The sequence below is a fragment of the Phaenicophaeus curvirostris genome, chromosome 1 (genome assembly GCF_032191515.1).
Source record: "Phaenicophaeus curvirostris isolate KB17595 chromosome 1, BPBGC_Pcur_1.0, whole genome shotgun sequence".
In the NCBI taxonomy this organism is placed as follows: domain Eukaryota; kingdom Metazoa; phylum Chordata; class Aves; order Cuculiformes; family Cuculidae; genus Phaenicophaeus; species Phaenicophaeus curvirostris.
In genome coordinates, this window is record NC_091392.1 from 47,475,679 (window position 1) to 47,503,678 (window position 28,000).

General features: G+C 36.4%; 1 protein-coding gene across 2 annotated transcripts in view; it reads left to right on the forward strand.

The window, feature by feature from the left end:
* Positions 1–28,000, forward strand: part of CNOT2 (CCR4-NOT transcription complex subunit 2) — an 85,910-nt gene that overhangs the window by 39,314 nt on the left and 18,596 nt on the right. For both annotated transcript variants that reach the window (XM_069857362.1, XM_069857355.1), the window contains 4 exons: positions 10,804–10,926; positions 22,611–22,677; positions 26,002–26,149; positions 26,785–26,967. In XM_069857362.1, coding sequence (XP_069713463.1) covers positions 10,816–10,926; positions 22,611–22,677; positions 26,002–26,149; positions 26,785–26,967 — 509 coding nt within the window. In that variant the 5' untranslated portion in view covers positions 10,804–10,815. The remainder of the gene's footprint in view (positions 1–10,803; positions 10,927–22,610; positions 22,678–26,001; positions 26,150–26,784; positions 26,968–28,000) is intronic.

A 28,000-nucleotide genomic window follows, 5' to 3' on the forward strand; every position in this document is an offset into this window, starting at 1 on the left:
TTGTTGCTGTTCTTTTAGATGAAGCTGAGTCTAGATGAAGAAATCTGGCCTCCTGGCTGAGAGTCTCAGCTGAAAACAAAGAAAAAGCCAAAGGAGTTCTATTGTTTAACTTTTAATCTTCTATTGTGGGAGAAGAATAAAAGAGATTTTTTTTTGTGATAAACACATCTTAGTTCTGAGATCACAAACCAAATTTGAATTACTTCTAAGTTTGGGTTTTTTCCTCTATTTATAAACTTTATCTCCCTGTCTGATATATAGTGCAGAATTTTTTAGATGGTAAATACACAAACAGAAGGTAGTATCCAGTGGACAGATACAGACTACAGTTATTGCAATACACGTAATTTAATACAGCTTAATGTTTTACAGAAGTACAGATCTAGAAAGCTTATCAATGGACATTTTTGGCTTCAACTGAATTGGGTATCTAGGAACTGTTCAGAAATATTTCTGGAAGAGTATGTAAGGTAGTGACTCTACAGAGAAAGCTGGGGGACACTTAGCAGATGAAACTCTTTATCAGCTTGGCTTAAATGTGACCATATCAAGATTAAGAGAAATGGAAAATACACTCTTCCAGTGATGCAGTGTGCATGTGGTCATCTTACTTGCTTACTGACAAGCATATCAATGCCATCCTCTTTACTTTGGTCGAGAGTCACTTCTCAGCTGTGCTGTCAGCAGCTATCTCGCCTTGCCTGTGAGGCCCAGCTGACCTTCATGTTTCTGACTCATCCACTTCCACCCCAAGCTATTGCTCCCTGCCCTGCCAGTAAAGTTGCTGCTGGCAGTCCTCAATTTTGTGGCCCCTGGAATGATATAGCCTCCGTAAGACCTTTGGGAATATTTTCTCTTTCCCCACCACCAGTTTTCATTGTAAAACTTTCTGATTTGGCAAATGCAAGAAATTTAGTGAAGATTTTGAAGCAGTGGGGCACAATTTACCTGTGAATTAAAAGGCTATAAACTATACAAAATGAGTAAGAAGTTTGGCTGTTAGTACATAAGCTTTTGGTTTAGTCTGCCATTTTTATTTAAAGGCTTTTTAAACTATGTTTTACCACCTGGGACAATTTAAATAAATACATATTTTTTTCTTTTAAGTATAATGTCACACTCATTTGGCATGTAACTAAACATGTCGATAGTACAAAAGAGGGAGTGTAGTGAAGCTTACAGATTAACTTGTAGAATAACGCGATTGTCTGTATGAAGCACCAAAAAGTAGACCCTTTGTTTGCAGTGGTGTTGGCAGTCAAATACATATCTGCCCTCCACATGGGCAAATGACTTTTCTTGCTTTCAGTGAGCAGTAGCAGGGAGTTGGCACACAGACCGGTTAAGGACTCTTTACTAGGAGGAATATCAACTATTAACATACTAGTCACAATGGGCATAATTCAGAAAAATGATTACCACCATATTTCAGTGTAAAATAAGGTTTTTATATTACTTGGGCAGGAGTTCTCTTTTTTATAACTTCTTAGGGAACTAATCAACATAAAGGGTTTCTGAGATGCTCCTTATTAATGAAACTTCTGTATAATTTCTGTAATACTGGAAGCAATTATCTCTGGTTCACAATTGGGACCTTAGTGAGAGTGGTTGAATATCTTTGTCTAGATTAGCACCTGGTTTGTTTTCCAGATTAAGCTGTGTTCCCTGTGTGCATCATCTGAATTGTCTGTCCTTTGTCAGGAAAGGTGTTGAGTGGCTGAGAGTGATACCAGACATCAGAAGTAGCAAAGTATGATATTGTTGATACTGAAGCTGTAATTCTTGGTAGAGGAGGAGCCACTTACCATAGCAGATCTTTTGATTGTGAAGCTGAAGTCCGACCTGCTTAATCTTGCTTAGATAACTTCCTGTTCTAGTTGCTATTAAAAAATGTCTAGTGAATATGTGATGGCTATTGAATACCAATGAAGAATGAAAACCTGTTGTGTGGTTGGGGTTTTTTTTGTTTGGGTTTGTTTGTTTGTTTTACCTTAAGCTGTTTTGAGCTTTTCGTTGCAAATCATACTTGTTTTCTTTGCATCTTTTAACATTTGTCCTGTCTGGGGATTCCGTTAATTAAGATACTAGAATTCCAAACTTGGTTTACTGCCTGCCTGATTATCATTTAACCTGCTTAATTCTCTTCCTAGGAGTGTATTTATGTCCCTTGAGGATCTTTTGTCTGCTGTATGCCTATATGTGTATCATGGAACATACACTGGTAAAACAACTGTCCTGTTCTGGTACATTGTAGCAGAGGGGGAGTACAGTGAAGAGAGGGCTGATAGTACCAGCACTTTGACAGCAGGCTGACATTTCCCTGTTGAATCCCCTGCTTTCTTTTGCTTATACAAATGACAACAGTTTTTTAAGGTTAAAACTTCTTGTTCCCTATGTTTGCTTGCCTCGTTGTCTTGTACTCCTCTGAGTTTTCAGCTGAAGTGACTTAAATGATAACTAGTCCTGCGACTTCAGCCTGGAGAAGACAAGGCTTCAGGGAGACCTTATAATGGCCTTCTAGTACCTAGAGGGGGCCCACAAGAAAGCTGGGGAGGGACTTTTTACAAGGGCGTGTAGTGTGATACAACAAAGGGGAATGGCTATAAATTGGGAGTGGAAGATTTAGACTATGCATTAGGAAGAAATTCTTCATGACAAGAGCATTTCAAAAGCACTAATGCAGTCCATGTGGCAAACTGCAATGTTGTTTGGATGCAAAATAGATTTTATTAGTCAAAACTGTAAGTAGTTTTCAATTAGTGCATTTCTGAATTGCCTAGTGGGATGAGTCAGAGGTTACCAAACAAAAGAAGCTAGGAAGCTGTCTTTCTGAGATCTTCCAATGGCATTTTTTTTTCTGGTTGGGATGCAAAATAATCACAGAATAAACTTCTGAGGACCCAGAAGTGCTACTGTAGTAATCAGTTTATTATGAGATTTTTTTTAAAGGAAATTTCTTTATCTTTTCAGAATGGAATTTTCTCTTTTGCTTATTTAGCTACAAACTTGACAGTGGAATTTCTCCTTTCTTACACTGACCCATTTCCGTATTAACCAAATTCTAGTTTTCATAGATGGGTTTACTGTAGCAGTTACTAGAAATGCAAGTTTGGCAATCTGTTATTTTATGTACTTCTTCGCTTGTTTGTTGTGTTTTATTCTCTTTTCCCATGACAACATAGGTACTTCAGAAGCTTGTTTGCGTTCTGAACTTAGTCGGACTTCTTAATGTAACTGATCTCTTCTTTGATGGTATTCCCAAAAGACAATCATAAATAAATGTGCTGCACAGATACTGTAACTATAGCTGATAATTGTCTTGATGGGTCATCAATTGAGAACATACTTTAAAAGTTACTTTTTGATTACAAATTGAACTTTCTTTTTTAAAAAAATATTATGGCTGAGGTAGGTAACAGGAGTGTTCCAGTGCATCATTTATTTTCAAGTTTCTTGCTGTTGTTCACTGCATGCATACTTAAAATAGTATTGAACTTAAAAGTATGAACCAACATTTTGTCCACTGAAGCTACTAGCACGGTTGTCATAATTTCTTTATAAAATGCAGTCATCTTTCATGGTGAAACCTTAGAGTTGAAGGGCATTGCACAGTGAAATGTATTACATTTTACAGAAGGGAGTCAGAAATGCTATGTTACTTTAAATTAAATCTAGAACCACTCTTAGCCTTGAATGGGTTTTAGATACTACAAATGACTGGAAGCATCAAGAAGAGAGAAAGTGAGTAATTATCCTCCCATTCTGGGTAGGTTCTTGAAGGAGGTATATTACTTTGGGATTTTTTCTTATTTGTGAGTAAATAGTCTTATCTATAGTATATCAGAGAAGTAATAATTATTCCTGGTCAACAAAACCCTTAAACCGTGTCTTTGACAAATAATACAGCTATGTGTGTGGTTATTCAGGACTTGTGACATCATTGTCCTGTCTACAAAGGACACACTTCTGCTTTTCCTCAGGTCACATCACTAGATGTGAAATGCATCAGGCTGCTTCTTGGTTTGTCCCCACAGGTGCTCTAGTTGGAGTGCTAGTTTGTCTGCTCTTTTGGTCACTTTTGCAGATCCCTTTGCTGCTTTTCTCATCTTTGAAATATCTTGTGTGTTTGGATTCTGCTGAATGACGTGTCTGAAGATTATTCCCTGAGTGAGTACATCTCATTGATCAGACCCTTAAAAGGCATCCACACGGCTTAGTGCAAAGTCATATCCCAACCACTCTTGGTTTCTCACATCTTCCAAATCTTGTGCCTGTGATTATTGGGAGTAGAGGCTGCGTGAGTCGGCCCCAGAATGGGCATGGTGTCAACGTTATGAAACTCCAACCAAATGGAGTTTCTTTTTGGCTTATTTTTATTTTAGTGTAGGATAGTTTTTCTTGTTCCTCTAGTGATGTTTTATTTTAAGAGTGTTTTGAGGTGTTCATTTCATAATAGTTAAGGATGGTTAAAGGTTCAAAACAACTAGTGTGTAGATCTTAGTCAAGAGAATTTCTGTGGCTTTTCTGTGGCTGCGCTTACCTGACATAGTTTGCACAGAGCAGAGATGAACAGTTTTAGTGTAGCTTTTGAGAGCATTATTATGTATATTATATAGTAATTTATATTATATTATTTTACAAACATTTTACCTTGTAGATGGCTGTTCTTGAAAATGAGTGGAGGCTAGTCTAAAATCATAACTATATGTTCTTTGTTTCCTTCATGCTCAGTATTTTTGTAAGGAGTCCCCGCATAGAAGTTACTATGCATCTCATCTGTTATATTACTTCATTTTTGAAAGCAAAAACTATGCAGTGTGTTAAGGATACTGGTTATATCTTGAGCTACTGTGAGACTTGACCTGAGTAAGTTTGTAAATGGAGTAGTTGCTTTATGACTGTTCCTTTCTGCAGTGCTCTGTGAGTTTGGTAAATAATCAATTCATGAACCATATGACAAGTACTGTGAGATTATTCTAAAAGCTATCCAACCTTCAAGGGTTTTGGCAAATTTGTGCCTCTTATATTGTAGTGGTCTTCATTTCAGTCCTCCAGATTTCTAAGATTTAAGCTTGAAAATAGTGACATAAATTAAAAGAATATAAAGCAAATTGTTAAAGATGGACAAAACACCTATTTTACTGTTGTATTCTTACAGTGAGTCCAAATTTATGCCAGTATTAAGCTCATCAAGGAAAAAGATCTTTTAGCAAAAAAGAAATATAGTGAAATATTCCATTTTCCATGATAATGTACTGTTGATGCTACAAAGTTGTTTGAAGGGCTACTGTAGTATAAGCATATAGTATACTGTTAGAGGTTATCAGTCACCTTGGAGAAACAAGAGTGACTGTGGTTGTGAAATGCAATGAGAGAATAAAGGATCTCAGCGTCTAGGTTTGTTTTGTTTTTCATCCTGAAAATAAAATATATCTGTTTGTACTAGTGTACATTTCATGATGTTTTAACTTATCCCTAAAGAATTGGGATTTGAGAGATCTTTTGCATCTGTCAGGTTGGTAGTATATATTCTAATGTGCATCAGTTCTAGTTTGGGCCAAATAGGAATTATCTTTAACACTGAGAAATAGGATCACAAACAGTAGTAGTTTTTACTATAAGTTGAACTTATGCTATCTTTTGCCAACTGATGGCATTACAAATTCTGTATTTTGATTTAAATGCAGACTGATTTGGTGTTTACTAGCATGTGACTTTTGATGGATGCTTATTTTTTGAGACACTTAACTTCTTGCCGAAAGACTTATTAAGGGTCACTTTTATATATGCTTTGGATATGCAAATATGTTACCTTATGTGGAAACATTGATTTGTAGCAGAAGAGAGAAATAGAGTAAATTGTTAACTTTGTTTTGTAACACCTAAACAACAACATCAGAAGCCTAAGTAGGTACATGGGTGGAAGCTGTGTAACATCAGACTGAGATTACAACTTCTAATCACTCTTGTAATGACTGCGTGCCTGTTGACAAATTACCATCATCATTGGAGGAGAAGGAAAGGGAAGGTGCTGTGTTAGTGTCCTGAGTGAGCTTTCCTTAGGCACTACCTATCATAGTACTGCAAAACAGAAACATAATTAGTTTTCATATTTCAGTACTATAATTTGCTTGAGGCTGTTAAACTAATTTAATAAGCAATCACAGCATCACTCTATAAGTGATTATAGAGAAGACCTTTTTGCAGCTTAAGACAACAAAATTTAGAATAATTTTCCTTACAAATTCTGTGTCAATAATGTATGTTCAGTTTTAGCTAACAAACAAGGGTTTGAGTGCTGAAGTATGCTATACTGCGGTGTTTCTTGCAATGAAAAAGATTTTTCTTGAAATCTGTTGTTTGGGGGCTTTTTGTTTTTAAATAAGTATTGTTGATTGTCATGTTATTTACTCAGCTGAAACTTAAGTCAGTGACCACAGCAAATAACTTATTAGATGCTTCAAGTTCTTAGCATTTGTACGGTGCTTTTAGTTTCCTCATAGTAGTGGTTGTTAGGAAATCTTCCACAGAAGAATTTAAAGGTTTTGTCAGGACTGTGACTGCATTTGTCTTGGTTGATATTAACTTGAAGTTGTGGGCAGATCTGATTTTTAAATGTGATGTGCTTGTGCTTTGAAAGAAGTGCTTATGTTTGTCAGGTTAGAATTGGGCATGGTTTGTGGCTGCATGACTGGTTACTTCTCTGCGCTTCATCCTGACGTGCAGCTCCTTCCCTTTGTTTACTCTGTTACCACAAATATTTTCTAATAACATTGTACATGAATCTACCAGTGGGAGTTGTAAGTACTTTTGCAATATTATGCTAAGAGGTGAACGTACAGAAGTACACCATTTTTACATTTTTAATGAGAGGTTACACTGCCATTGCGTCTCATGCAACAAAGCACTGAGTTCCCACAGTAGAACAGGAAAAGTAGTTACGGGATTAGGAGAGGGATCTGTATGAAATTAGGCTGAGTATACTGGAATTCTTTGCTTAATAGAATTGCCTTGCAACAGGAGTACCACTGCTGTGAGATTGTGTTGGCATAAATCTGTGTATGTGTGTGTGTAGATGTGTATGTATGAATAAGGGACTTAAATACAAGGGCTAATTTGTGCCTTTCACCTCATCGGTCTAAACCCTGTGAAGGTATGAAGCCTCAGGTCACTGTTACTTTCCGAAGGCCTTAAAATGTGTTTATAAGTACTGCATGAACTTTGCTGTATTTACTTTTGTAGCTGGTTAGATGCTGATCTCAGTCTATGAAAAAGGAGCTGCAGTCTTTGTGTATGAGGCTTCCTGGTGGCTTCTGGTCCTAACAAATAAACAACAAAGTTCTGCAAAATCTGCCAGTGTTTGGCACAGCCCCAGTTTCTCTCACACCTTCTTACAAATAGTGCTGGAACAGGTTTGGGTTATTTTTTTCAGTATTTGTGCACATGCTTGTAGCATGACTGACTAATAAATATGTTAGTGAAATAAGTTAATGTGGATATGAAGATACCTACTGCTAACTTGGCAACCATCTGACAAGGTCATTGCATATATCTGCTGTAATATTATGAAAATCTGCACAAAGATAGATGCTCTGGTGCAGAGGTTTGCCAGCTGTTTACTGTCGCAGGTGACTACTGGGAAGCAGGTGAATCGGCTGCTGGCGATAGCCTAAGAACAAGCAAGAAGTAAGCAGGCTGGCTATAGCACCACAGCTTAAAGCTCTAATCCCAGTTCCAGCCCTTTCAGTTACTGGTCTTCAGTGGTTGCCTTGTTTTATTGTGCTTTTTGTTTTGTAAGAGGGCTGAATAGCAGCTTGAATTGCAATGCCACATTTCTCTGATGTGATCTGTTCTGTGATTTACCCTGAGCACAGGTGGCAGTTCTTTCCAGTGAAGTGAAATCCTTGTAGGAGTGCAGGCAGCTGCCAGAATGCCCTCCAGTGCCTGTACTGCTTCCCTTGGAGGGAGCTTGGACGGCTTGAGCACTGTGTGCAGCTGCCTCGCTTGAATGATACAGAATCACTTACAAAAATGCTGTGTGAAGTATCAGTCTCTGCAAGACGTTTCTGAAGGTCTTCAGATTAGTTGGGCACCACGATGCAGCTGGGTTGCAGGCAGGGCTCCTCTTCTGCAGCTGCAGCCTGCAATGCACTGCTCTGCTCTCTGGAGTTCATCAGCACAATCCTGTTAGGTATCTTGTAGAAGTATGAGTAGCCAATAAAAACATCAATATTTAATCTATCTAATTATTAGACATTTTCTTAATTTCTTTAACAGCTGTGCTCTTACAAAATCCTGTATTAAGATCAGTGCACTTTATCAGTCTTCAGGGCATAGACTTGATTAGGTTTTGGGCCACTGTCTTCTACAATTATCAATATACAAAATGATCTTTTAGACAATGTAATGGAAATTGCTTAAAATATCTTTTAGCTTTTCAGTAAATAGACTTCGTATTTGGACATACTAGCTTCCTTGCAGCAGCTTTAAACATTTACCTTGAGACTGAAGGCTCTGACCTTCCCACAGTGACTCAGAAATCTTTACAGTGCGTGTGTAGCTAGCCATGTGTAAACTTTCTGCGGAAATAAGATCAAAAGCTACAGGGTCATAGACAGAACCATCTTTTCCCCTTACGTAGTTCCTGTACTGTAGCTCAGGGTTAGGTATTGCATTAGTGCAGCATGGTGTATGCTTCAGTGGCTTCCTTTTTATCACAATTAAATTTGTTATTCTGATGATGTATCAAAAGAAAAGGTTATGTCTCAAAAAAAAATACATCTCTTTTCTCAGGTATTATTCAAGGAACACCAAAAAATTCTTTGGGACTTGTGAGAAGCTGCCTTTTATTGTCTTGGATAGTAGTCGATTGAGACGCTGAGCTTCTCCTCATTGCTTGGGATAGCTTCACCAAAGCATTTTGCTATTCTTTTTACAGCAGTTAAAGGCAACTGCTCATCTCTCCGCACTTTATTCAGGCAGAGCAAAGGACAAGATAATCCCCTTAGCCCGTTAAATGCTTCATCCCATCTGGTAGATGATAATTGCATTGTAAGGGGATTAGCACAGTAGGATATGCTTATAGTGTAATGAAAGCTTCACTACAAGTGTGAAAGTCAGCTGGATGCATTTGAGCAGTTTGGGACCTTACATTTGCACATTTCTGTAAAATAGAAGTTTCATCTGGTAAAGGTGTACAGTACCTTTTATGTACCTTCATGTGTGTGTAACAGATAATAAATTTGGTTTGAGACATCAGTAGTCTAAATATCTGAAATCCTCTCCTAGGAGTAGTGGGATAGGCTTTTATTTAACTGAATGTTTTTAGGGAAATTCTGTGATAATAGTTGTATTAAATGCATCCTTAGTGTTGACTTGACATTTGCTCAAAACTCCTATGACTTTGAAATCGTGAGGTTAAGTTGTTATCAGTATAGGAGCACCCATGTTATTAAACAGTGCCTAGAAATCTTCATCAGTAAAGGTGAAATTTGAATAAGCCACATAGTGAGGAATATCACAGTAATTTTGTGTTAGTAGGGATAAGAGGATTTCAAACTGAAAGTAACTTTCCATGCAGCCAACCAGAATAAATGTTTTGAAATTTCAGTTCCAAGCATCAGACTATGGTAGCACAAAATGACTCTTAAAAAAATTTTTTTAGCACTTGTCCTGTGTTACTTTTTTAAGTTTAGCTAGTGTGATCGGTAGTGAAGAAAGTAAATATAAGGGCTCAGAGCATTTCATAGGCTAACTATAACCTAGCCTTGCCTTTCAAGATGCTAAAGTGTAGGGTAGTAGCTCAGGATTGATTTACCGTCCTTTTGGTACAGCAGCCTGGGTGAGTGCTGACCACTATGTGCTGTTTCAGTGGTTTGAGCATTAACCTATTAGGTTAAAACAGGGCTTGGTTAGCCCACAGTGTTATGATAGTGTTTTGTAGCCAGATAGATTAGGGACTTAAGAGGTGAGCGTATTTTTACATAAATAAAAGAGTCAATTGTATAAATATGCACTGCATGTGGTAGATGCTTTAGTGATGTTGTATGACCTTGCTGCGGGATTACATTTTCTAATGAGTTAAGGTTCTGTGACCAGCTGTGTGGTTGCTGTTTCTTCAGTTTCCTGTTCCTGACTTAGCAGCTCTGTGTCTGTGTGCACGCCGCTAGGTGTAAGGGCAAAATAAAATCTATAGTGTTTTTTTTCATGGGCCATCTGCAGTAACTTTGCCAGTCTGTGATGAAGTTGTTGAGTGTGATTAAGCTTGACATTCTTTTAGCTGATCGTGGCTCTGAATATGCCAGGTTGAGTAGAAAGCTATTTTTCCACAGTTGTGGTGATGAGACATGGGAGTGATTTTACAGTTCATTCTTAATTTTTAATTGTTGTATTTCTTATAAAGAATCTGAGCTATAATGAACATTCCTGAACTTTTTTGTTTTAGGTGGAAAGTGTTTACATGAGGGGAGGAAAATCTGAGAAATTGCTATTTTTTGTCTAACATTCTATATTTTCAAATAAAGCCTGAGTGAAAAGTTGAGACTCAAAAAAATGAACCAACAAATACCCTTCCAAAAAATGAAGCAGGTCCCCTCTCCCCACTCCAGTCCTTTCTGAAATACGAGTTTCTGTCAGATGAAAAGAACCATTATGTTTTCAAACATTTTTACAGAGGAAATTTCCAACATTTAGAAACAGGTTGTTTTTTTTTACAATCCTTGTATATATTTAAAATATATACCATTATAAGCATGTAACAAACCAAATCATTCATGATATCTAATAATTTTTCTTCTTATTTAGGTGACAAACAGCATGTTTGGTGCTTCAAGGAAGAAGTTTGTAGAGGGGGTTGATGGTGACTACCATGATGAAAACATGTACTACAGCCAATCATCGATGTTTCCACATCGGTCAGAAAAAGATGTAAGTTGAATAAGCTTTTTTTTTTCCCCTTTTGATAGCAAGATGGTTTCAAGTACATGAAATATATGTGAAGAGGGGCTTCATTTAGCTTTAAGCTATGAATGGTAGTGTTTTCAGTGGCAAGTGCTTTTAATTTTAGTGAGTTTATACATCTAAATTTCAGCCATATGCTTGCCAGTTTTCTTTTTTTTCCCCATCTTTCAGAGCTGTATTTTTAGCTTAAATTGGGTTATTGATTATATCTTGGTTTTACATGTTGTGTCTGTAGTGTTTTAGTTGTGGTTGAACATTTTACATCTTCAACCCCTCATAATTTCTGAAAACGCCTTGTGCAGCTTGTTTGTCTGCTGAAGTATTCTACTTCCCATTTGTAATGTCACAAAGTTAGTAAATCAGTTGTCCTTAAGCATTTTTTCCCTTGATAATACATTACTGTATGTTGGACCTGCATTGGCATTATTGAAGCTCTGGTTATTATTGAAATAAATAAATTAGTTTATAAAGCATTTCACTTTTATATGGAGTGGTATGTAGAAATATTTGAAAGACAAAGCATGACTTGCAGTTCTTGTTACCTGAAGGTCAGTAATACATCTCATGATAGGCTTGCATTTAATATGTGTAAGCAACATGTATATGATAAATTTTCTTTTCAATTTAAATAAGTGTGTGTGTATATATATATCCCTTCAGACTTTCAGAAAGGCTTACTTGCTTCAGGTCTGCCTCCATGGCTGTCCAGAAATATACTTGTTTAATAGCAGTTGTGAACATAGTCTTGATAGACTATGACTGATATAAGCATAAACACTTCCTATATGCTCTTGGTTGAATTTTAATTCAGATTTTCAAAGATAGAAGGAAGTAGGTTTAGAGAGAAAACAAAGCAAAACAAAATGCTTAAATGCAGCTTAGCAATTCAAGTCTTTTAATGAGAAATTTCAAGTGAGCCAGCAAAGGGTTAAAATATACTACAGTGTAAAGAAAATTAAATAGGCTGCTCTTTTCTGTTTGTGACCATTACATATGTGCATGTATCACAGATGCGCACAGGTACAATGGGATATTTATAGTGTCGAACGTACTTTCCTTTTTGTGCACACAGAGGTACAGATAGCGCTCTCAAAAAACAGTAGACACTACTTTTCCAAAGTCATTCTTAGATATTTAATCCCCACTTTTAGATTTGACACTCTGAGGGAGAAATCATGGTGTAATAAGAAAGGTAAAGTGAAATGAATGCAATGCTGTACAGTGTACGCAGTGAAAGCTGATGCTTGGCATGTTGTTGACACTGTGAATGAGTGTTTTAGTTGCCTACTCTTTCTGTAGGCAATGTTGCAGAAGTGGATCTTAGAATGGGACTTCAAGAGAAGGAAGGTGGGTGTTCCAGACATCAGGAAATGACAAATGAGAAATCGTGAAAGCTTGTGGGAGAAATGGCCAAAATGGGGCATAGAAGCTGCTGTAGTTGACAGAAGAGCGATGTCATTCCAACAGGAAACAGAAGAGTGATTTTTGCAAAAGCTTTTTAAAGTTTTATTTCCAAATTCTTGTAAGGGATTTCTTTTTCCTCCTGTAGCTTCTTCACTGTTGACCATTGCAACTTCCAGAGTTTGTTTATGAAATCTTGAAACATTATATGCCATTGTAATTTTTTAAAAAGTTGATCAAAATAAATGGTGGTGATATTGACCTTGTCTGTACATCTTTGATAACTTATGTATAGCTGAATGTATATTCTGTATTATGTGTTCCTTTTGATATCTCACTTGACTCACAGTAGATGAGAAAAGTTGCAAACGTGATTGTATTCTTTTAGTTTCCAGTGAATTGTGTGACTTTGAAACCTTTTCCAATTGAAAATAACCATGTTTTGAAATAGTCTTTCAACTGGAATTCTACTAAGGATGTTGTCCCGTATATGAGACACAATAAATATATTGACTGTGTTGTTATTTGGGTAACGCTTAGTATTGACAGACAAAAATAAATTTACTCAGAATTTTCTCCGGGTAAGCTAATAAAAACTAATATTCAAAACCTGGATCCAATTTTATGAACACCTGCAGGGAAAATCTTGCAGCATTGTAGATCTTGAAACACTTTGAATCTTTGTGTCTTCACATTTATATTGAAATTGAGTAATGAAATATGGGGAAAAAAATAGAGTTAGAGGAAACTTTGGGGAAAGAAGTGTATATTTTATATTCAGAAAATCCAACTGATGAGAAAAAGGCTAAAATGTAGTACACAATCTCTTTGTAAGCTTACTGAAAATGAGCAGTCTTTTTTACTGGTAGAATTGTCTAAACAAGGTGCAGTTTTACTGCAATTTAAATTATTGCTCTGTTTTCATTTTCAGTTTTATATCTTTTACTGAGAGCAAGTAAAATTTATCTATTGCAGGTTTTAACTACAAACCTGTAGAAAATGAGTTAAACATTAATTTTTGTTTTCAGTTTATCAGTCTGAGGACTCATGTGTTTCATTTATGCTTCATTTATCCTTTAGAGTTTTTCAACCTGAGATAGTGGTTCTGAGGGAAGTCCTCTATGAATGGCCTCCTTAAATACTGCTATTTAGGAAGGGTTAAAGCTTATTTAATATTTACCCTCATACCAGACACAACTAGGTGTTTTTCTATTTTTCACTTTGTTGAAGTCTTACTGATTCTAACTCTAGAAGTTGCTACTTTCAAGGAATTGTTACTACACATGTGTACTGCAAACGGAAAAACATGCAAAGCAGTGAAAGCTTCCTGAAGTTTAGAGTAGAGTTAAGGACTGTTACTGTAAGAATGTTCTTTTGAATAAACTTTGGAACCTATTTTTCACTGTACTTTTACAGTTGGGTTTCTGCTCTTATGAAGAGGCGTTACCTTCAGGAGGGATACAGTGACAGCTTGCAAACTATCTGACTGAGTTGGGAGCTTTTCAGCTTTCTGCCTTATTTTGACACCTAATGTGGTTTTATTTTTTTTTCAGTTTATATTAGGAAGTAGTTCTTCACTCATAAAGTGAAAAAAGGAATTTAGAAGCTATCTGAGAAGATGATGTGAAAAAATACTTTATGCCTTTTTATTAAACAATTTTTATAGCCCTTACTGATATGATACTCTTGTGACTTGTTGCTTTGGCTAATTTGAATTTTAAAACAATATTCTGTACACAAATGTAAAGGGAACTACTAAGGCAGCTCAAATCCTGTCTTATATTTTGAAGACTTTTTACAAGTGGCAGGAAGTGGCAGCAAATAATTTAGGACATGTTATTTTATTTCACAGCCTCAGTAGAGCTAAAACCTACAAGTTTTCTTGTAAATCACCTGTTTATCCTTGAGGGGATGTAGTTCTAAACAGTCAGGATTGATATGGTAACTGATATGGAGAAGTTACATGTTACTTGTGCACAAGTGCTTCCAAAATCATACAGATGCTGTTTGAGTCTGTTGGTTTAGGTACAAAATTACGGTTTCTTAGGTGAGATTAGATTTTACTCAAGGCACCTAATGCTTCGTTTTTACTGAAGGAGTGGCTTTGCCTTGAGTCATCACAAACCTTGCTGTGCTAAGTAGAGAAGTGCAACAGTATATCCATGAGTGTTCTGTGTATGAATTCTGTTGCACTTAGGGTCAGTGTGTGATAACCAGGTGAATAATCCCTTGGCAAAGAAATTAGATATTTTATAGAACTTGCAGAAAACAATTTAAAAAAATAGTTTAACGTTTGGCTTGAAACAAAGATGGTTCTGTAACTGAAATTGACAACAAGATGCACAGTGTGCCCAAAAATAATTACAGAGCTTATTTGTGGCCAATTTTGCTGACTTAGTTGAACTGTCTGTGCACTTAGCAAAATCATTGTGAGAATAGGGTTATATATATATATTTTTATTTGGGTAGAGTGGTAGTGGCAGAAATTAGTATCTTGAAGGCTTTGTGTTCTGTGGAAGTTACGATCTTCAAGTGATCAATAAAGATGACGGTGAGCTTTCAGAAAAGACAGGACCCGTTCAATCTATACTTTTTCTCATGTAAGTACTCTACAAGGTTTTGCCAGTGTAGCATTATCCACTGAAGACACCTATGTGAGAGTGTAATATCAGGGCATCTTATGTTGTTCTGAATTGCAGTCATAAGTCTGACAGTAGACAGAGCATGTCTTCTAATGAAGATCTGCCCAAATTATGAGAAAAGTTAGAATTTTTTTTCAATTAATGCTTCTTCCATTTCTTGGCCCAGTGCTGTTCATTTTCCCTCCCAGTTGCTCAGCAGATGATAAAGTGCTCAGAGTAGCGTAGTAGTAATTATCTGATTTACTGTTCTGATGGGTTAGTTTGCTAAGCATCTTCTCTTCTGTGCAAAATCTTAATGCTTTAACCAATTCTGGATTTTCTCAGTTGAGACTTGGTGTTCTTTTGCGGCTCAGTTCTTTCAAAATGTGGCTTCTTGTGGAATAGGTTTTAATAGTTGGGGCAAGTAAGATCTAGCCTCTATTAGATTTGGCTCATTGCAACTATGAATCTGGCTCCTTGACAATACTTCTCCTGAGGCAAGAGGTCCTCAGATTTGGATATTGAGCCCAGCAAAATGGGTTATTGATTCTGGGAGCCTGCTTTCCAGAGATTTCTTCAATCCTGATGGAGTAGAAGCATGTCTGTGATGGATCAATTTCAGGTGTTCCTCTGTTAGGAGACAGTTGCATGAGGGTAGAAGTCTGGGTTTGTGTTGTAATGGACACGATGGTCATGATACGATGAAGGGGTGGTCAGAAGCTGTTTTCATAGTCTTACTGTGAACTTCTATTAAACTAATTTATAGAACGTTTACCAAACTCTCGCAGTGTCTTGAAATATGTGGCCTTAAAAGGAGCTGGAAGTTTGCAAGAGAGAAAACCCTGAAATAAGGGTTAACTTACCATGGCGGTAGAGGTCTAGAATCTTGCTGTTTTGGAAATTAAATGTAGAAGGTTTTAATCAGTCTTCTTGGGACAGCTTTGGCTTTAGAGTTGCTGAACATCATGTTGTTCCAGCTGGACTGTAGACTTTCTAATGCTATTTTTTTAGGATTCTAAGGAAACCTATGGTATCTTGTTTCCCAAGGCATCTTGCTTGGCATTTGCCTCTGTCAACGCATGAGAGTTTGTTAGCTTAGTCATAATTTAACTTAGGATGCTGCACATGGAGTTGTTTTAAGTGTCTAAGAATTCCCATGGAATCCTCTTGTATGTGAAGTAGTCACAGCTAATGCTGGCTGGTTGAACAGAACTACTTAACATTAACATAGCATTTCATAGTCTGAATAGTTTTAATCTATTGTGAAGGAAAAAAAGTTTAAGCTTATTTTGGGGAGAAAATAGGTTAATAATTTTAACTGTAAATGGTAAACAGATATGTTCATATGCATTATTTTTGATGTAAACACACTTCTAGATTTGAGTGAATAGTGAGTTGGTTTGCCTGGTTTACTTTGTGAAACACATGGCTTAAGCTTTCTTTCTTTGAAGACGAAGTTGCAAAGCAGAAGAATTTACTTTTTAACTTCCCAGAGAGTGATTAATAATACTTTGCATATTTTAGTGAGTATGTAATATGTTAAAACAACCAAAAGCAAACTTTAAATAAATTAAATTAATTAAAATTACAATGCCATTAATTAAAAACAGTTGGAAGGACTTGCAGAGGTACGATTAGAAAAAAATTGAAGGAATTTGTGTTTTAATGTAGTATACCCTTTCAGAACCTACTGTCATTCCACTTATAGGTTGCATTTTCATACTTCGTTTTCATACTTGGTCACACAGTTTGTGAGAAGAGTATATTGAATTAGTGCAAGTTATTTTGCATCACTCACTTTACAATTTAAAATTAAGTCACAAGGACATTAGTTTCACTGTTTACACCTGTAGTATATAATTCTTACTACAGTTGCGTTTCTATTTCTGGTTGGTTTTTTTTTTACAGAAGAACTAAATGACTGCTAGCTGATGTTTCTGTACTTCATCTAAAAATTCTGGTTTACTGAAGCTCCACTTAAATCAAGAATATGAAATAGTTTTTGTATGACAGCTTTAGCATTTGAAGTTGTTCTTCCGGCCAGTTTAATTCTGTGCATAACATCATCTGCTTTTTCTTGAAGAGGGAAGTTATGGTTTCTTAAACAATAATTCAGTTCACTGAACATTGTATTATAGCCATCAAACTGCATGTCTCTACACAGGGAGAATTTGTCTTTAGAGTTTTACTTTAATAGCCATATTAACCTCATGCTGGCAATGTCACTGTCGCTGAAAGGCAGCACCTTACCTTTAAGATCTTGAGATATTATGGCCAACCGCCAAAAAAGTTCTAGATACATGCAATGCAACAAGTGATGCTTGCAATGTGGTCCTAGCCCTGTGTGCATCCCAGGTGCCACTGGAGGCGGGAGGCTGTGACCGTAAGTGTTGAAATCTGAAAGATTGAATAAAACTTCATGTATTTTTCAGTTTTGTGTTTGATTTTATACTTCACAAATAATGTACATCAGTAAGAAATCTTGCTTGTAAATAATACCCTGGAAATACAAGGCTTTCAAAGTTTCTTCGTTGATCTCCGATTTTGAGATTTAGAAATATCTTCTTGTAACATGGAAATTTTTTGAGCAGTTTATTGAAAGGTAGTCTGTAATCTGGAGGTGAACTAATAACAGAACTAAATATTAAACTGTCAGAGTATACAAAAATCTGTGGGTTTTTTTTAAGCTAATAATTGTTGGCTTGATTTATTATTTTTTACATCATTGTAACACTTCTTTTGAGGCTGTGGATCAGCTGTTTTATTAAGTAGTGCAGCACAGATGGCAGATGCCGAGCATAAAGTAGTGCAAATACAAAATGATGCTGATGTTTGCACCTGTGAGAAACCTATCATTTATCAGGCCAGATATTGCTCGCAGACTTATTTGCTTGTTCTGACACGTTTTGCTTTTAGTAGTTGACTTTGTGACAGTGGGTGAATGTATTTTAACTTCATCTTGCTTTGTGTTTGAGAAAGTAGCTTAGGCCATCCTGGCATCGTGTAGCAGCCTTCATGGGACTGTTGCTTTGAGTATTTATGGTGACAGGCAGCTGTCTCCATAGTAAATTGGGGGTTTGCTTGAGAGATGCAGGTTGCTGCAGTGTAGAGATGGGAACCCCATTAATCAGCTTGGCTGTCGGGCCTCCTCCCACCGCCTCCTGCTGCTTTCAGGGAGGCTGCGGCCTGCGTTTGCCTGTCTCCCAAAAGGGTTGTAAAATGCATTGGGTTTTTTCATAGTTCTGGCAAATATAAGCAATTGCCGGTGCTGTTTCTTTTGAGATCGGTAGCATTCTTATATGAGCTTACTGCAGTAAACTGCAGTTAACCAAAGCAGTTAGAGTAAAATCTCATTCATCACTAGTTGTAGAAATGCCTAATAGCACATTATGGCTTCTTGATTTTTGGTGTAGATTAGTTCAGAAAAATTGTGCCATCTGCTTGGATCATAAGCTGGTTTGAGTTTAGAAGCGGAATCTTCCATGATCAGGACTGCATTGTGACTGTTTGAGACTTGTAAGTAAAATGATGTTCAGATCTTAGTTGATAGTCATCAACTCAGTGCCTCAGTCTGCCAGGACTGAGCGTACACTAGCAGAATCAAGTGCACCCTTCATGTCACAAAAGGTCTTGTTTGCTTGGTTGTCTCCTTGCCCTGTAGCAGATGCAAGTCTTAGGCCTCCTCCAACTCCTAGTAACAGGTACAGAGAAAGCAAATTGAAACTATTTGTTTAGTTCGGTCATACAAGGTTGGAATTAAAAGCAGAAATCCGTGCCATTTCACAACTGGGTTTTGTAGTTGTTAACCACTGGCAAATTGATTTAAACCTTAATGCCAAAATCTGAAGAGTGGAAGGTTTTTATATGTATGCAGCAAAAGATGTAGGTGTCAGAAGCTTGTTTAACAATTTCCTTGACTCATTCGAAGACTATTGGTCACTTGTTTTAAAAAGTTGGTATTGTGTACATACTGGCAGAATGTGCTGTTCATTGACATGATCTACAGTAAATTGGTACATTTTGTTTTTCAAAGGTTGTTACAGGTGTAAGTATGAACATATTTTCCCTAAAATATTGATACAGTTGAGTAAAGCTTAAAAGATTTTGACAAATGGAGAAGGCCTTAGTCACCCTAAGGGTTAGACTGCTTTAGGTTTTACATTATGACCTTTGGCTGTTGTAGACTAAAACAAATTAAAGAGTGACTTTGAGCCACAATTGCAAGTGCCTGTTGGAGAGCTGTTATATTTTGTCTGGTGGCTAGTAGTAGATTGCGGAATGCCAGAAGGAATGTTATTGTACTACTAATAGTATTCATGCTGAATCTTCATTACCTTTGGTAGACCAAGTTCAAGTAGACTGTAATAGTGACTTGGAGATTATGAATGCAAATAAGGGTTCTAGTAGTATAGGGTTAATATCTTGGATTATTTAAATTTTTGTTGTTGTTGACCTAAATTATATGGAAATAATAGAAAAAGAAGACAAATTTGTAAAATGCTACTTATTTAACTATGATAGGAAAAGTGTTTAATACTGCAGAAGGGGGGTGGTGTTTTACAATATGTAGTCAGAGAGTGAGATGCCTGTACAGCATATTCTCTGTGATATTTGAGAAATACGGTGTTTAATCAGCCTGGAACAGAGCCACAGAAATTTTTATTTATTTCTTCTTGAGGCTTGTTATCTTTGATGTTCTAAGTATGTTATGGCTTTAAGACTAGCTGTTAGACTTATTGAATTTAATACTTGGCCTTTATTATGGCTTTCTGGAAAGATTTCTCTACAAGTCATTTTGCAATTAACTTTTCATGTAAAAGCAAATTGCACGGTACATATGACCTACTTTGCAATGTTTCAAAAGAAAATCCAATTTCTAATAAGCGCTGTTCATTAAATAGTTTGCTGTTCTTTTTCTTTTAACTGAATATAAAAAAAAATCAAGCAATACTCTGTATAGAAGAGGTGTGGGATTTTTTCCCTCTCTACAAGTAACTTAGTACACTTTAGATCTGTGATTTTTATTTTTTAATTTTTTTTTTAATCCAAGTCAACAATCTAATTAAAAGGGGTTTGTGCTGAGGTTTGTACCATCTTACAAACTACATGCTATCACAGCAATGTTTCTTGAATACTCTCAAGTATGGGATCTTATGGGACCTCTTTTGTGGCTTAGCTGTTTTGCCTGCCTGTCCCAAAGCCAGTAGTGCTTTTTAACTGCTATTTATGTCTCAGTGTCTAAGTGGTTTGGGAGTTTTTCTACTTGTACGCCCTTGCCGTTGTCTGTGGAGGTGTCTCATAACTTCTTTCATCAATTTTTCCCTGGAATTACAATTTACCACACCTTGCAATGTGTTCTAGGATTTTCCAACTTTTTAGGCTTGATTTTTTTTTTTCTACCTCGACATTTTATTTTGTCTTTCCTAAAACCACTGTATCAGCTTGTTTTATCAAAGTTTAACAAACATCAACTTTGTCAGCTTAGGTGGGGAGTGTGCCTTTGAAGTCTGTCCCCAAGTGTCCCCAGTTCAGCTGGCTTTGGTTGACTTTGCAGAGCGCTCTTGGTGTGAATTAATTTGATTCATTCTGGATCAAAACAGGCTGGAAGAGATGCCCCAGGAGTGCACCAAACATGTTCCACTCACTAATGGGCAGCCAGTCCATGGCATCAGATGTTCTGTTGGCAGCTAACTTGAGTTAGAAACGTGTACAGGATGTTAGGCCCTCAGGACCAACTTTTTTTGTTTTACAAATGCACTGCTCTGACTGCATTACTTGCTGCTGCAGATGTGGCCTGTGAACTTTATCTGGGTGTTGAACTGAAGCCACTGGTGGATATTTAAAATGTTCTTTAGTTCACAAGCATTTACTCACTAAGAAAGGACAACTTTGGTCCGGTTTGGCAGATATTGTAGTTATTTTTTTTTTTCTGTAGTTGTTCTCTTGCTATTTTAAACCTCTTGTGTGGGGCACGTGTGGGAGTTCATTGTTGGAGTTGTTTAATATCAGATATATGCATTTTGTTCAAAAAGTATATATTGTGTGGCTGTATCGTATTTTGGGGGTGATATTTCTGAAACATTTTCTGATGGCCTAAAGTAATTGCCTGCTGTAGTGTCTCATGACTTCTGTATGTATTAAAAAGTCTTAAATGCTTTGAGATTTACAAACATAAATGCCACTTTTAATATTTAGTGTCCACCCTGCATGTCATCTTTCTCATTTCTACCACCTAGATTTGATTCCAGTATAGACAACTAGCAGATTCAATTTATAAGGTTTGGTTTAGTTTTAAAGCTGTCTAGATTTAATCAATGAAGCATTTTGCTATTTATCACTTGCAAAAGTTATTTTGATTTGAATTCTTTACTCTCAAGTTGACAAAGCTTTAAATCCCCTTATGTGTAAGAATCCAGACATTCCTTTCCTTGAAACAGTATTAAATTCAATCCAAGTCAGGACTACTGCACTAAACAACCAGGCACTTGCCCATGGATTAGTAAATATTTGCCCATGAGTTAGTAAGTATGACTAGCATATTCTGTTGTGAGCTGGATAGATTAGGTCCACTAATATGTCTTCTTGCTGCAATGGACAATCAGCTATACTTAATGTTGATGGACATCTAATCTGTTCTTTAAAAACATCCAGGATGGAAGTTCCAGTGCTTAACTGTCCTTAAGATTGCAAAGGGCTTTTTTTTAAAAATTATTATTTAGCCTAAGTCTCCTGTTTCTCAAATTTACTAGTATTTTCCATTCTGCATTAGCTTGAAGAGTAGTTTATGCTTTTCCTGTTACAGCGAAGTCTGGTGTCAAATCCCTACTTTAGTTGCTGCATTTTTTGAAATTTGGGTTTGTGTGTTCAATCTTTTGTCATAGATCATGATTATTTTTTAGAGCTTACTCTTCTCAAGAATCTCTTTAGTTTGTCACGTTTCTTGTGTGATGTCTGAAAGTTGAGAAAGAAGGTTCCAATGGAAATATTTGGTAGTATGTGGGGTCTCTAAAGTGGGTATAACAGATCAGGAAAGATTACTTCTGACGTTTGTACATCTTACCTATTCATATGGTGTATACAAGCATGAAGCTAGCTGTTAGGGAAGTAAATTACAATTTTAACTTTGGAGTGTTTTCTGTAGTTCGTGTCTGTCTCATATATATAACTACTGCTACATAGCTACTTATCTCCCACCGTTTGCCCTTGTAACTGATAATATGAAGCTTCATGCTTGTTATTACATTGAACAGAGATTGACCTGTTTGTATGATTCAGTTTTTTTCAGGGATAAACCCCCCTATATCTGACCTAACCAAGTGCTTTTTTTTTTTCTGTAATGATGAGTCTCGTTAGAAAAAATGGAAGCTTTTAGATCTTTTCCTCTGTGCTATTTGTCACATGTAAAAGAAAGTCTGATTTTACGTATGTCAAGTAATTTTTTATTGACGTGTAATATACTTTTACAGTTGTTACTGTTCATGTATTTTGGGGAGTTTCTGAAACTTCTGATGACTTCAAAGGAGTTGCTGTTTCTACGTTCTTGGCAAAACAGTGTACTGTTGTAAACTTTGAGAGCAAGGTAGAACTGTATCTTTGTGTCTTTAATAGCTTTTAATTCTTTCATTTTAGATGCTGGCATCACCATCAACATCAGGTCAGCTGTCTCAGTTTGGGGCAAGTTTATACGGGCAACAAAGTAAGAATTTTTTTATTTGTATGTTTATTTATGCTAAATGTGTTTTAGTTTCGTGCTCTTTGGATAGAGAACGTGTGTATGGCTTTGTTTTCTGGTGATTCTGAAAAAGACAGTATGCCTCCTTGTGTGATTTTTTTTTTTTCTGAAGGTACATTTTTGCTTTGCTTAGTATGCATTTTTTGAGTGTTTAGTATGCACAGTGTCATATATTGACACTATATAGCTGTTAAATATCCAAATATAAACACCCTATAAAAAATGTCTGTGATTTAACTGGGACTCTGAAGGAAAAAACTAAGGGCCAAAAGAACTCTAGTTCAGAAACATATGTAAGGAACAGAAGGAAACTATATCTTAAATTATAACTGATATTTCATGCTCTACAGGAGCAAATGAAATCTTGTGTATATGCTTGCAAACTTAGATTTGGCAAAGAACTATGCCAGTAATATTATTGCCTGCTGCAGTACTGTTTTTTCCTTTCCCATACCTTGAAGATTTTTTTCTGTATCTGCTAGTCTTGTGTATGCTATTGCAGTAGAAGACCTGTGGAGCAGCAGTCACAGTATGCGGTGCTAGCCACCAAACTTGAGGGCCAGCACTGAGAACTGAACCTCCTTGTAGCAGAGAGGTGCATCCAGAAAGTGACTCAGATACTGTTATACAAGCCAAATGGCTTTATGAACATCTCAACCTTATCACTGCACTCTTTTGAGTGTTTACAGCTTTCTTCCCAAGTGTGTCTGAATTGGATTTTTTAAAAAAGTGTCTTCAGAGTACTTTAAAGAGTGTGGGCTCTTTTTATCTGGACAAATGAAAAGCTATGTCTGCTAGATACATGGCCTTCACAAGTTCTTTTGGCTTTCTTCAAATAGTTTTAAAAATATAGTGATTGTTTACTATCTCAGTGGCTGTTGACGACTGACCATGTAATATAAACTGGCACTTGATTATGCTGCTGAGATTTATATGAGCAGTTTCTGGCCAGTCTGAATCTCATTTTTGGCTCTTGTCTTTTTTGATTCTGAGTCTGGCACTATGAAACTTCCAGACTTAACCGTGTAAAGATACTGAAGACATTTATTCATTCTGTTTATCACAATTATTTGTTGTTTATTTTTAAGATCAGCTGTTTTCATGAACTTTGCCATTAATTCAGGTTGTAGTGCCTAGGATATAATCTTTCTAATATGGAGACATGCATGGCTAAAATCTAGAAAGCAAATATTATTGCGGTTCAGGTTCTACTAAATATTGAGAAAAAGGGATGAGAAACTTCTGTGCTGAAGTCAATGCCTATGATTAAAGTACTTGTAGAACTCCCGTCCTCCCCCTTTTAGATTCGTAGCTGTCAGTCATTAAGCAAGATGCCATGTTCTAGAATTAATGTAACTTAAACTTAACTGTTTGGCAGGAAATTGGCCACTAAACTGATCGATCTCCAGTACAGTCCACGCAGTCTCTTGTCTCATTTTCAAAGCGGAAAAAAGGGAGCATAAGAAAAAAGGGTTTTTTTTTTTTTCTTATGGTGAATATTTTGACTGCCCCTGCTTGCCAGCCACAGTAATATGATTCTGCTTCTCTGTAACAGCCATACTCATTAAGAATTCTTGTTTAAAGAAAGCTGGCAATAAGAGATAACCATCTTAACAAAACAAATGCTTGCACAAAATTAACCTGAATGTTGTAATTACGTTGTTCAATGTACTATATCTAGTTTGGAAATGTATGTATTTTTCTTTACCATTTTATTTTTAAAATTCCATGTAATTGCTAATCAGCATGAAATATTATCTATTATACATATTTATGCTCATTGAAATTATTCTGATGCAGCAAATTGCCAAAATATTGACAGTGAACACCTCAATATAATCAGCATTTAATGAATTCTTAGAATGCTTGTAATAGCGAGTTACGCTGTGTTTTGATCTGAATGCGCAGAGATAAATTTCAGCGTTATCAAAATTTTGAGTGTTATTGCAAACTTCTTGGATTGCAAATTGTAGGGTAGGACATGGACAGACAGCAGTTCTTAAAGTGTGAGGCTAAACGATGGGAAGGTTTCTTCAGACCTTGTCCGTGATGACAGACATCTTAAGTGTATGCTATGTCTGTTCTTTGCATTCTTAGTATTTAATCGTGTTACACACTGGCATATTCAGCTCTTCTGCGGGGTTGATCTGCCATGGGAGAGTGCTGATCCATCCTAATATTTTTTTTATTTGATCTACAAGGTAAGGGGTTGAGTTCTGAGAGTGTACCTCAGGAGCCTTGTGCCAAAGCAATAGGGACCGTTACTTAGAGTTATCACATTTGATATGCTGTTTGTTTCTGTTGATATATTGCACTAAATGACTTTTTCGTGTCTTTGAACTTCGTTCTGAAACATCAGAAACACAGAAAAGCAAGTGAGAATGATGAGAAACTTCATAAAGTTTTTTGGACATTTTGAGACAGGGCAGCAACTGATTACCTTTTGCTGTTCTGAGTTAGAGTGATTTTTTTGTTTACCTCACTGAAGTGCTGACTTTATTTTGTCACACCCAGTTGTTTGTGTAGAAAATACTTTTGACTGCAATGTTAAAAATCTTCTGTGTATCTTTAAATGCTAATAGAGGGCAGTTAAAATTCTACATGATTTCTTTTCTCAAAAAACTGAACTTGACTTGATTGTGGACACTGAAGCTCTGTTATCAGAAAGAAGCAACTTAAACTTTACAGAGAAATGGCCTAAAAAGTTGCTTTTGTTGTCCTAGAAGCAGTGTTATTGTTAACTAAATATTAATAATTTTCTTTCTTTTTTAAAGATTTGCTTAATTTCTAACAAGGCAGATCAGGGTTCTCAATACTGGCCAAATATACACCAGTTAAAAGTCAAAAGTAATTAGTGTATTTCTTGAGTGCAGTTACTTTTTTTCTTGGAATGCTGCCTTTTTTAAGATAACTTGTAGATTTCCGTGTCCTCATCGAAAAGTCAAACTTAAAACTTTTCTCTCATATTATGCATCTCAAAGGAAACAATTCTGTTAGTTACACAAATAAAGAAATTCCTGAAGGAGCCTTTCTAAAGTTTAACAGAAATGGGGCTAAATTTGAGATAATTTGGCTTCTATTACGCCAAAAAGGACTAGATTTTACACAGCAGGGGCTAAATTTGAGATAATTTGGCTTCTATTATGCCAAAAAGGACTAGATTTTACACAGCAGTCTTTACACCTTTATGTAGGTTGTCAGCATAAATTGTTTCCATCTACACCTGATGGAGAATACGTTGTTCCTGATTGCTCTGTATCTCCACCCCTCTGAATTCTTTTTCAATAGGTGCACTAGGCCTTCCAATGAGGGGAATGAGCAACAATACCCCTCAGTTAAATCGCAGCTTATCACAAGGCACTCAGTTACCGAGCCACGTAACGCCAACAACAGGGGTACCAACAATGTCACTTCACACGCCTCCATCTCCGAGCAGGTATTTATTGATAGCCAATATTTCTGCAATTGTGTCTTTCTGCAGAGCACTTGTTAAATGTTCTGCATATTTTGCCTTGACTACTTTACAGTCTGATTAGTTTTTTTTTTTTTTAAAAAAAAAAAAAAAAAGAAAAGAGGTTTCTATTGACCACTGCCTATTAGGGAAATAATAGTCTAAACCAGTAAGATAGGACTTACTGTAAGACAGTATTTGATTTTTGTTTGTAAAGGACAAATTGCTGGCAAATTCTGCTTCAGAATTTAAGAGGCTGTTTTTTTTGATTGTTCTGTTAGATGTACAGTTAATATTTTTGTATGGATGTCGTACACCATGTAAGAATACTAAGGTGATGCGTCCAGTAAAAAAAGAGGTGTAATACCTTTTCAAATACATAATACCTAAGTGTTTATCTAAACCTGACCAAGGACTTGATTAGTATGTAATGGGTCATCTGATATTTCTGAAGAGATCCAAAACTACATTAATTATAGAGAGTAATCCAAACATGCTGTTTTGACGCTAAGCACAAATTAGGTTGCAACAGCTCAGAGTCCATTTTGCATTAGTAGTCTAAATGAGTAACCAAATACTATTGTACAGATTCATCTCTGTGGATGGTTTTTCTCTTTCAGGGGGATATTGCCTATGAATCCTAGGAATATGATGAACCACTCCCAGGTTGGTCAGGGCATTGGAATTCCCAGCAGGACAAACAGCATGAGCAGTTCAGGGTTAGGCAGCCCCAACAGAAGCTCTCCAAGCATAATATGTATGCCAAAGCAGCAGCCCTCTCGACAACCTTTTACTGTGAACAGGTAAGGCTGTTTAGTTAGACCATCCCTGTCGGCCATGGACATGCTTAAGTGCTGCTCTGGAATTCTAATTTTCATCTATTAGAATAAAGCTCGAAAGCTGCTTCATTTGTTCTCCTCTCCTGGCAATAAACTTTGAAGCCACTAGTAATATTCTCTTAAGCTTTTTGACGTCTTTTAGCTGAACAGTGTTTCTGACTATTGAATTTCTACTGTTGCTTTTTTAAAATATGTGGTGTTTCTCATATGTCCCCAAGTTTGATTTTGGAACATATCTTGCTTTTAGGGTATATACTTCCAATTTAAGACTGTTCACCTGTGAGTTGGGGAAGAAGTAAGGCAGGATTTAAAAACAACAGTTATTGTGGAAAAACAGTTAATTGCTTCAGACACAGTAGAGACCTATTATTTTACTACTTTAAATTCTGGAATAATATAGAGAACAGTGGTTTGCCATTGGCTTAAGGATTTGATGTTCATTTGGATGCCAAAAGCTTCTCAATCACTTCTCTTTTTGTAACTCTGGGCAAGATTTTAACGTCATAGTTCATCAGGCTTTAACTGTGCTTGCTGCTGTGTTAATGCTTAGTTCATACTGATAAACTTGTAGTAAAAATGTGTTAATTCTGGTTAATGTGTGTAGTCACAGCTTTGCACAGCTGACTGCTTTCCAGACTTTCCTGCTTTTCTTGATGTCTCAATCCAAAATGAAACAGTAAGGGCTGTTTCAACTTGGAATGCAATGCTTCCGGCTTTTCCACCAGGAAAACATTTGACGTTTTTATTTATGGAAACTTCTAAAATGTCATTTTCCACCCTGTTACAGGGGGAAATGAATGTTGTGCTTTCCCATAGGGCATAAATTCAGAATTTCACTCAGCTGAGGCCTACCTTTGGGCTTCTCAACATCTTCAGTTCACACAGAATGAATCAGATAATTTCTGAGGGTATCTTTCCAACCATAGTAGTCCTATGTGATACTTAGATATCTTCAAATATTTTTGCCTGACTGTGTGCAACTTTAATTTAGCTTATG